The 12,073-nt window shown below is 34.0% G+C and overlaps 1 protein-coding gene across 1 annotated transcript in view; it reads left to right on the top strand.

The window, feature by feature from the left end:
• The window catches only part of kcnk3a (potassium channel, subfamily K, member 3a), a 264,492-nt gene extending 256,254 nt beyond the window's left edge, over positions 1–8,238 (top strand). Inside the window, exon 2 of the mRNA XM_039748298.1 lies at positions 6,554–8,238. Within this exon, the coding sequence (XP_039604232.1) occupies positions 6,554–7,425 (872 nt within the window). The 3' untranslated portion in view covers positions 7,426–8,238. The remainder of the gene's footprint in view (positions 1–6,553) is intronic.
• The last annotated feature ends 3,835 nt before the right edge of the window (positions 8,239–12,073 follow it).

Below are 12,073 nucleotides of genomic sequence, written 5' to 3'. Positions count from 1 at the left end.
TAATAATATTGTTCTTAGACCATAGGTATTTAAAAAGGCTTTGACATTTAACCGATTAACGAGTTAACAAAGAGCAGGGCCTTATGAGTTTTAAAAGCAACTTATATTCTTTATTCTCGAACCCCGTTGAATGGTGTGGGGTTGGTTTAATAATCATATGATTTTCCGATTTCATTAAATAAAAAAGCATGAATTGTTACAATAAATATTTTAACACTAAAGTTTGTTTCCCAAGCGTTTAAAATTGGCGGCCAAATGTGGTCGCCTGGAAGGGGGCTTCCTGGTTCTCGCTATTTATTAACTGAAGTTTAACACCAGAGGTGTCCATGTCCTGTGAAAGAATGTTTGTTCCCCATTTAAAATTGGCGGCCAAATGTGGTCGCCTGGCAGGGGGCTTCCTGGGTCTCGAAATGCCTACTGGCGATGAAAGAAATTTTTTTTCTCCCGATTTATAAAAAGAGGCACACTTGTGTGGACTTGTCTTTTGCGCAGGATAAGTGAATATTTCACTTTATAGCGTTTTCAAGACAGTTACGGCTATGCAGAACTATGCATGACTAAAAAGCATGATAAGTGTTTATAAAATGAGGTTGTGTGTGTCGTGAGTTTATATCTTAGCGCGGGTGTGTGAATATTTTCAGAAAGTTACACATAGGCATAGCTATGACTGCAAGATAAGTGTATATTTAAATATTTAATATTTAAGTGTATATTAATTTTGAAACTAGTGTTTATAAAATAAAGCCACTTGTCCTAAGTTTATAGCTTATAAATCTTATTAACCTAAATATATTTTCATACTTTTATAGTTTCATATTTGCATATGTTCATATTTTCATAAAGCATATTTTCATAAATCATATTTAGCATATTTTCATAAATCACATTTTTGGGCAGGGCTTAAAGTCATCAGTCATCTGTGTGACATTAGCTTCTGTATAACTACTATCCTTTATCACCCTAATCTGCTGCACATCTTTCCCAGCTTGGTCCCTCTGTCTAGCCAATTGGTACAGGTCCTTTTCTCTCTCTTTAATGTCCAGCCTCTCATAGAACTCTTCATATTCCTTTTCTTTAGCCTTCACCACCTCTCTCTTCACATCGTGCCTTATCTCCTCGTACTTTTTCCTACTTTCTGCATCTCTCTGATTATCCCACTTCTTCTTTGCCATCCTCTTCCTCTGTATACTCTCCTGTACTTCCCCATTCCACCATCAGTTTTCCTTTTCCTCCTTCCTATGTCCAGATGTCATGCCAAGCACCCTTCTTGTTGTCATTCTTACTACTTCATCTGCAGTTGCCCAGCTGTCTGGCAACTCTTCACTGCCACCCAGTGCCTGTCTTACTTCCTCCCTAAACTCAACCTTACTGTCTTCCTTTTTCAACTTCCACCATTTGATCTTTTGCTCTGCCCTCCCTCTCCTCCTCTTCTTCTTGATCTCCAAGGTCATCCTAGAGACCACCATCCTATGCTGCCTAACTACCCTTTCCCCTGCCACCACTTTGCAGTCTTTCATCTCCTTCAGATTGACTCTTCTGCATACGATATAATCTACCTGTGTGCATCTTCCACCACTCTTGTATGTCACCCTATGTTTCTCCCTCTTTTTAAAATACATATTCACCACAGCCATACCCATCCTTTTTGCAAAATCCACTATCCCCTGGCCTTCTTCATTCTACTTCTTGACACCATACCTACACATCACCTCCTCATCTCCTCTGTTCCCTTCACCAACATGTCCATTGTAATCCACTCTAATAACCACTTTCTGTCCCTTGGGTACACTGTCCATCACCTCATCCAGATCTCTCCAGAAATCTTTTCTCATCCATCGAACAAATAACATTCATCATCACACCTTCAGTTTCCAGCTTCATAATAATTACTCTGTCTGACACTCTTTCACCTACAAAACACTCTTGACATACTGTTCCTGTATAATAATCACTACCCCATTTCTCCTCCCATCCACACAATGATAGAACAATTTGAATCCACCTTCGATCCACCTGGCCTTACTCCCCTTCCATTTAGTCTCCTGTACGCACAATATATTAACCTTCCTTCTCTCCATAATATCTGCTAACTCTCTTCCCTTACCAGTCATATTGCCAGCATTTAAAGTTCCTACCCACAGTTCAACTCTCCCCCTCTTCTTCTCTTTCTTCGGTCAACAGTAGCCTAATCTCCTCCAGCACCCTGTTGGCTAACAGTAGTGGTGTCAGCCGTTGTTAACCTGGGCTTTGACCGATCCGGTATGGAAATTTGTATTGTCTGCATAGTGATCTGTCAAAATTTTACACCAGGTTATTTATTATTTATTTTCATATTAATTTACAACACCTTCAACTACGTCTTGTTCAATGTTCCTCTTCATTCCATTCATTCATTCATTCATTCCCTGCTTTTTGTTCCACTTGCCCAAACAACCTTATTGTATTTCCACAGTACACCATCCATCACCTCACCTCTGTCTTTCTTTTAACTCAGCATTCTCCTTCCTCTCCATTGCACACATTAATCTGATCATTTTCATCCCAGTTATTTCATTCAGTCATTACTAACTCCCCTACTATCACTGCTGTTTCCATCCCTCCATCTCCACTCAACATGACACCTAAGTAGAATAGCATCTAAAATTTCTCAAATCAATTCAATTTCTATTGTCTAAATTTACACTTACTAAATCATCATTCTTTGCAACTCCAGAAAACTGTTTAAAAACCTAACACCTTTTATGCACTCCTTCCAACAAACCATACATTGGATCGAAAATCTCACTTCTACTACCAAGCCATATGATCATACACTCACCACTTAAATGCTTCCTGCTCTCTCACCATTAGCAATCAACTTGGTCTTTCATCTGTTTGTACATTGACATATTTTGCTTTTAAATGGTTTTTGCTGTTTGTTTCCCACTACCCAGGAGCAAACCGAGTAATTGTGTTTGGGGTCCTTGAGTCAGCAACTTGTGTGGACTGTAAGTAAATTATTATCCAGTTCTATAGAGAGTTATTGGGACTTCATGGCTTGGGGCAAATGCCATATCTGTCATTATGAGTTATTGAGTGTAGATTGATTGATAAAAACTGCTAATTTTATTATATATACATATAAAGGAGATTTGAGATCCGAGAGACTGTGTTTGTGTGTTTGTGGAGGGATGGAGAGTTAAGGCGGGTGTGGGAGACACGTGATCATCTCCCCTCCCATTCACCTCATTTCATTAACTTCATTTCGCTCCGAGCTGAGCTCCGCTGAGCTCTGCAGCTGACGTGGCCTTGCCGTTCTTTTTCCTTACTTTTTAGTCCTCTCTCCTTTACTGATTTATATAAAGGAGAGTTGGGATCTGAGAGACTGTGTTTGTGGAGGGATTGAGAGTTAAGGCGGGTAGGGGAGTCACGTGATCATCTCCCCTCCCATTCATGTCATTTCATTCATTTTATTTTGCTCTTAGCTGAGCTCCACAGCTGACGCGGTCTTGCCGTTCTTTTTCCTTAGTGTTTAGTCCTCTCTCCTTTACAGATTTACTGTTTACTAGACGCAGTACTTACTGAATAGTATTTTTTCCTTTAGTGTTTCTTAGTGTTTAGGACAAACCAAAAATGTTCTATATAAAGAAGCTCTATAAGTCACATGTAGATACATAATTATTCCAACTACAGTGACTGCAGCGAAGCGCACGTGGTCTGCTAGTTACAATTAAATTTAAAACACAATAAAGTAAAGTAAACATACAGTATGTATGCAAAAAGTAAGGGGATTTGAATACTTTCTGAATCCATTATATTTCTCCAGGTACAATAATGTCATTATTATGACATGACATTGTTGTTTTTCAAGAAATTTACACCTGCATTTTCTTTTGCCATCACCTTCAAAATCCATAACATAATTCTGTTCCTTTCCTTATTCAGCAGCTCATTTGCAAACTCCTGTCTCTTGATATCTTGAACTCTTACAACTGTTGTTCTATCATTTCTGTTGTGTTCCTGATTGATTTTTGCCTTGTCACCTCTGCCTTTATTTTCTACTACTTCACATTGCATCATCTCATTTACATACCTCAGCATTCCTTCACTGTGTATTTTTATGTCTCAAGGGTCCTTTTATCCAACCAGGGGCTTGTAACGGTTCTATCTCAGTTAATAATTACACTATACACCAGTGACCTGCCAAAGAATAAGAATAATTTTTTTTATTAACTTTGCTTATAACATGATGGTGATTAAACTAATGTAAGTGTATTGCTTAGTTAGTTGATAGAACAACTGAAGTTTTATAAGTAACAAAATAACAAGTATCATTGATTATCTTTCTATCAATGTCAGTTAGACTAAATAAATGAGTTTTAATTTCTGAGACAGAAATCTGTATGTTTAGCCCTAATCATTCTGGGACAGAAAGTAGAGATTGTAATTTAATGTAAATATCTAGGAACTCGCATCAAAAACAGTCTAAATTTGGATATTAATACAAACAGTATTATTAATTAATTAATTAACAGGTACCTTATGAATGTTATCCAGTCTGGTATCACTTTAAGCTCAATTGCCTGGTTTAGTGCCCTGAAAAAAATCAAATTTAAAAGAAGCCCGAACAATTTACCAGACATGCTGAAGTGGATTATTTATCAACTGTGTATTGGAGGGCTATGTAGAATATTAAAAAAAAACATCACTAGTAGCAGAGAGTTAAATGTGTTGTATAGTGATGATTTTTATAAGTATGGTGAATATGTCTAAATGAAATCTTTCTATATTTAAAAATCAGGAAAGTATATTTAACTGGAAAGGAAAGTATATTTTAACTTGGCAAAAATATGGTATAAAAATAATGCTGCCTATAATTGAGAATAAAATGTACAGATGTTTAAATATATAGTGTCAGTACCTGGAATGGACAACTTTGCTTCAGTTTATATTTCTGCATAGTGTGACTGTGAAGATGCTACTGAATATAGTGATTGCTGGATTCTCTTTGTAGTAAGCTCTACTTGGACTCGTGATTTTCTTTTGAAATGGGGTTAGTGTTAATATGCTAAATATCATTAATTATTTTATCCAAAAAGAAAATGGAAACCTTCCAGCTAATATAAGAAAATCATCTTGAAATATAAGTTTACTGTTGTTTAGGGCATATTGTGATGTTGCTTTAACCCTATGTGATTATTAAAGATAAAAAGTATTGCAAGGTCACAGATTGTTGCACTACAAAGGAATAAACTGCATCCTAGTATGTGTGGCAACAAGAATAGTTTCTCCTAAGAGCAGATAGCAAATCTGTATGGATGAGAGGAAGTATAATACACACTTTTCCTACATTTAGAGATATTCTTTAGTGTCAAATACTGTATGTATAATTCTTAAACAAGTTTGGAAGATAATAATAATTAGTTTTGCAAAATACAATCCAGTACCACTGGTCTGCACCAAACCCCTCTCACACACACAAAAAAAAATAATAAAATAAAATCAGTGTACTATATATTTTTAGGTGAGCTGAATCCCATTTTGAAATTGGAATTTCACAAACCTTTTTCACACAATATTGAATTAAATGAAAAGCACAGTAAACAAAATTGAGCTTTTAAAAAAAATAATTACATTGGTTTAAAGGCATAAGTATTTTCATACTTAGAATATTATTTAAAATATATTTTGAGTTGAAAAATGGCAGTCTTTCTCATTCTTAATATTGTTTGAAGTGTAACAACCTAAAGTCAAGTATTTGCTACAAACATTTTGCTCTCAATCAGCGTTTTCTTTTCTTATTCCTTCAACATAGCCAAGAATTTATATTTAGAAATTTAGAAAAATTACTTTTTATTGTCTAGAAGAGGTAAAGTGGCTATTTAAATGGTTTTCATAGAAATATGCAACTTTGGATTGATCCATTCTTTGTCTTGACCAGGTAACAGGTAAGCAAACGGTATAAGGAAACAAAAAAAAGTGCCATAATTTTTTTTTTTTTTTGGGGAATACAAAGGTGAAAAACTACAAATTACTAGTTGAAGAGATTTTTTCTTTGTACCTAGCATTTGGGTGTCTGGAAAAATCCATTTCCTATGCTCTTATTTGGATTTTTTCTTTGAGAACAGCCTCTGATGAACTTGCTTAAATGGAGAGATGTTATAATGGTAAGTCGATCTGTTGGCCATTCTATAGTGAAACACCTTCATAGGATCATAAGGTGAAATTAAGTACTAAGTACTTTTTGTATGTAATAATTATGTTTAAAAGAATTACATGTGTAATTTATATATATGTCTATAATATTTTATTGCATTTTTCTCTACAATAGTTTAAATATATTTTTAAAGTGTCATTTTTCAAAAACTGAATGAATAGAGCAATTATGTTGTGAAATTTAAATTCAGTACTACAATGTTTGACATGTACGATAACAAAATTTTCGTTTTAAAACCAGTGTATTCAAAATACTCATATACTGTATGTATATATATATATATATATATATATATATATATATATATATATATTTATTTTTTTTTACTTTTAACCTTCTTTTTTTCCTTCTTTTTAGGATATGGACATGCTGCTCCAAGCACAGATGGTGGAAAGGTGTTTTGTATGTTTTATGCCCTTCTTGGGATTCCTTTGACCCTGGTGATGTTCCAAAGCCTGGGTGAGAGGATCAACACATTTGTTAAGTACCTCTTGCATCGCATTAAGAAGTGCCTTGGACTAAGAAGGTCAGAGGTTTCAATGGCAAACATGGTGACTATTGGCTTTTTCTCATGCATCAGCACACTATGTATTGGTGCAGCAGCCTTCTCACATTATGAAGACTGGTCTTTTTTTCAGGCTTATTACTACTGCTTCATTACACTCACCACTATTGGATTTGGGGATTATGTAGCTCTACAAAAAGACCATGCCCTGCAAAACAATCCCCAATATGTGACATTCAGCTTTATTTACATACTCACTGGGCTGACAGTAATTGGAGCTTTTCTAAACCTAGTAGTGCTGCGTTTCATGACCATGAATGCTGAGGATGAAAAACGAGACGCAGAACACCGAGCTTTGCTCACCCGCAATGGTCAAGCAAGCATGTTTGGACCAGCAGACACTGTGACTTCTGCAGTTTCTGCTGGGCGTGGCTTGCGCAATGTGTATGCTGAAGTTCTGCATTTACAGTCAATGTGTTCATGCCTTTGGTATAAAAGCAGGGAAAAGCTGCAGTATTCTATACCCATGATTATACCCAGAGATCTTTCCACATCTGACACTTGCATAGAGCAGACTGAAGTCTCATCAGGCAGATTCCCTGAACTACGGTCTAATGGCTGCATTTGTAATATGCAGCAGCACTCCACCATTAGCTCAGTCTCTACTGGGCTGCATAGTCTCTCTACATTCAGGCAACTGATGAAAAGAAGAAGCTCAGTCTAGAAGGACTTGTAATTGTTACACTAAGGACACAAAAACAATACAGGAGAACTTTATAAATATTCTACAAAAGCATTTTGGAATGTTTATCTGGAAAAAACTGTATACCTTTTGATAGATTTACTTATATAAAAATGTAATTGTTTTCAAAGAAAAGAATGCATACTTTGCTACAAAGTATTGGTTCAAGTGCATCAGTATAATCATAAAAGAAATTGTATTTTTTAAAGCATAACCAATGAAATACAGTGGTATCTGGAATGCTACTGGAAATTAGCATTTTTAAAAATGTATTTGAAGTATAAAGTGGCATATGAGTTTGAGAGTAGCATTCTTAGTATTATTCTTACAATTTAAGTCCTCTTGACTATTGCATAGTTGTAAAATTTAGTATCATGTCAAGAAATGAAATCAATTAATAATAAATTTGTGTGAGTATTAACAGCCATCACATTATTTCTTTAGTTACTTTTGTGTTAGAATGGGAGCTTTAAATGTCTATAAGCTCTGTGGCGATATTGCCAACAATTCTTTGCACATTTGCTGCAGCTCTCAAACTTGTTTTGCCATTGCTGATGCTTCACTATTGGGGTTTTGAAGTGATGGCTTTGGCAGACCCATCAAGTATTTTGTCCATGAGCCACTCAAATATATTATTTTGTCCTGATGAAAGATGATTTTTAATCCTCACTTTAATTTATACCCTATTACCCATTCATATTTACCTCGTACGTTTATATTTAGTACTAGCAAGTTTCCCAGTCCAAACTGAGGAGTAGTGGTTGCTGTGCACAGGACCATAAATTGTTTTTTTATAGTTTTCTCTCATATACTTGATTGCTTGATGGCATTTTTTGTCAACAAATAACTAATTTACCCTGTGCTCAGGGGAAATAGACATGCTGTCAAACATCTAAATGCACTTTCCCCCCAAAATGCTGAAAGAGTGGCAACAGACAACTTCAGGTAAGGAATGTTTCAAAAACACATAGACCCTCTAACCCATACATCTCATGATGACTCTGCATCACACTGTACACTTAACCGTAGGTATGTGATTAGTTAGAATGTGACAGTGTTAAGTTTTCTCTATGCAAAAAGGTATTCTTTTAGTCTTATTTTTTCACATCTTTGTTTAATGTGCAGTCCAGGAGGCAACATGTGTTTTTTTTCATTCTTTTCAAATTGCACCACAATGTACTAGTCAAAAATAAGGTTATTGTCTCCACTAATATTTTAATGCATTTTACTTATCTAGTCATCTGATACTGATTTTTTTTTTTTCAGTGAATATATTTGGCTGAGAAAACTATTTAAAACAGAACTGTGAGTTTTAGCAAAACATTACAATGTGTCATTTTTAATACAGGATGTCCAGTGTTTAATGCTGTTGTCTTACTGCTCCATGATACTTGGTTGAAATCCCAGTCCAGTCCGTTGCTTTTTATTTGTTCTACATGTCTGTTATTTTACTCTGGGTTATCTGCTTCCTCTATCAGGTAAGCCGGTCCACTTTGTGTGGTTATTTGAATGCATTATACTATGAATCAACAACCTGTCCTACCTTGTTTTAATTCCTGCTGTAATAGACAGGACACCAGACAGACTTAGAGCAAACATTAACATAGGAGTTGGGTTGTATAATTTTTAATTTCATTATAGGTCTGATAAAAGCAAACCGTGATCCTGTTGGTTTATGTGAGGTCAAGATCTGCAGCAATCACAGTGCATAGCTGCTGCAATATTTGAAAATTAGCCATATTTTTTCCTTTTTTATTCATATAATGTGATGGTTCAAGAATTTTAGGCCTTATCAGGATGAGCACCTTATGGAAGTTTGTAGAATAAAGGATGTTGGTTTATAATATTCGTCAACAATCTGGATTACAATATGGAGGTTCAAATATGGAGAGACATATGGAAGTCTTGTAAATTAACCAAAAATGTTCTGGAATTGCACAACAAGAAACAGGATTAGTTATGTGTTATTATCTCTGTTATTTACAAGCCATTGGACTTCATTTGAAATTAATTGTAAAAATTGTCAATTGTTTAATTTGTATATATATTTCTAAGTTTTCAAAACCTAATGACTTTTCAATGAAAATAATTAATGTAGCAGAAGGCCTATTTTATGGTTAACATGTCAACTAAATCAGATTTCTGTATATTGGTCACCAATCGCCACCCAATAAGGATATTGCACAATTTTCTCAGCTTTAGAAAATATTAATCAGATTTACAAGGCAATGTAGAAGTACCTGAATGCTATTGTATTAACTTTGGATATTTTATTTTTATTAGATATGTTTTCTAATTATTTTACTTAGAATGCTTTTTTTTTATAAAATTTTTATGGAGGGCAGGCTAGTTCATTTGGAGTAGATTAATTAAATTCATATCACAACAGAAATCTTGGATGTCATTTTCTTTGAGGAATTATTTTTTCATTAACGAATATATGAAACTTAAGCAATTCATCAGCATTTAACAATAAACAAATATCAATATTATATTATGAATGTTTGCTTGAAAATATCAATAAATTAGTTATACGATTTTAAAGTGTGTTATTGTTTATTCAATTTTAACTCACTCCTGTATCAAAAGATATATCACTCCAATTTTTACATGATGTTTGTTTAACTTTTGAATGTATTGATTTCTTTAAAAATTGTCTGTTTTCATATCAAACAAAATCCTATAGCAATACAATGAATTCAAAGGAAAAAGTATGCTATTAATATGTTATATCTATACATTTTAAGAATAATTCAGACTGAGAAAAAGTGAAATTAGAGACACTTTTTGCAATCATCACAAGGGATGAATGCATCAAATCAATGTGGGTGGTTTTTAAATTGAATCCATTTAGATGAGAATGTTTTGATTTGAATTTAGACATTTACAGCAGTTTTACATATTATAAATCTATAAAAAGTAAGGTGTTTATTTTCCTGTGGGTTTAACATTTAAAGGAAGTGCATATGTTCTAGCACTGATGTAAGAATTTCCTGGTTACTCTTTTCCTGAATCCTATAATCTTGAATAAAATTCTGTTTATGGTTCACTTAGCATTAGACAGGATGAGATTTGTGTATATAGTTGCAAACATAATATAGTTAAAATAAAAGACTGCAATATATGTTTTATATAGAGATATAAATGAGTATATAAATTAGTTATGCTCATTTACATTTTTTTTTCAGGTGCTTAATGCTACTGCCAATGGCAATGGAAGTAAAGTATGTACAGTAATTATGAATGACCAAGAAGACATGCAATTGCAGCATGGCTCCTTAGGGCTGATCAAATGGTTATGAGGAGAAACAACAGTGGAGCTACTGAAGTTTTTTCTGTACATTTTACATAAATATGCATGGAAGCTGCCAGAGAAAAATAACTATTTTGTGTTAGTGTATAAATCAATTGGCTGATAAAACCTATCCCTCACTTATGGGGTTCTGTAAAGAATGTTAAGATTCTTTCTGGCATCTCTGAGTCCACTGACAGTCTAATGCCTACTTGTATGTAATGTCATGTTTGTGGTACAGAGTCGTTATACTTTCATGCTGTCATTATCTACTATGTTGATTTTTTATTTTTTTTTTTGTTTATCACAAATGAGTACACTTTTATCTTTCGCCAGCTTGGTGAAGTTCAAAATGACACCTGGGGAATTTCAATCTTTCTCATTGATTGAAACAGAAACTACCAAAGACACATGGCTAATTTTAGCTATTAAAATCATTACTCATGCAGTACTCTTTCATTTGAATGTTGACAAGAAAGCAGATGTTAAGCAAATTTAATGTGACACTGGTGTTAAATAGTGCATGACACCCAGAAAAAAGATCTTCTGTGGATGATGTCATTCAAAACAACAACCTAGGACTAGTCTTGGCTTTTTGTTTAAGTTATATAAGGGTTAATACAGTGATCATTCATTACATTCCCAACTTCTTTGTAGTAGCTAAACATGATCCTGAACACTAACTGCACTGTAGTGAATTGAAGAATCCCCAAGAAAAAGATAGGCAGATGCCTCTCTTCAGGAAAAAAAACCTTAGATTTGCATTTTCCTAGTGACCACAGAGGTTTATTTTCTTATTTTGTCCAGAATCAAAGTAGAGCAGGGTTTAACTATTCACAGCTGTGTTGCTAGTTAATGTACTTGCAAATTACTATTGACTTAATATTTAAGAGGTTTAAGAATTTAATAAAATTTTAAAAATATGAGGGTATTTTTATGGATGGTAAATAGTATGTGTTTGTAATATAAATATTATTTTATGCTTTATTTTGTAAATGTATGCCACAATTTGAACCTTTAACTAAAAAGTGTGTTACAGTATATCTGAAATAAATTGCAATTTTCTTGCAGCTGAAAATTGACAAAGTATTGGAAGCTTCATCAATAGCTGCCTAAATTTTTACAATGGACCAGACAGATTAGTAAGTAGAAGTGGAAAAGTGAGATAATCTGAAATAAGTTATTCAAAATAGGAAGCTGGCAATTATTTCCAATTACCCGTCATCTTCTTTGGAAAACTTAACATATTTGGATGTTTACAGTATCACTAATCATATCTTCACTAGACACTTAAAGCACATGAAAAGGAATTTTCTTTTAGATTTACCTGCTTTGCTT

This window comes from Polypterus senegalus, chromosome 3, assembly GCF_016835505.1.
Source record: "Polypterus senegalus isolate Bchr_013 chromosome 3, ASM1683550v1, whole genome shotgun sequence".
Classification (NCBI taxonomy): domain Eukaryota; kingdom Metazoa; phylum Chordata; class Cladistia; order Polypteriformes; family Polypteridae; genus Polypterus; species Polypterus senegalus.
This window is presented reverse-complemented; position numbering and strand designations above follow the sequence as displayed.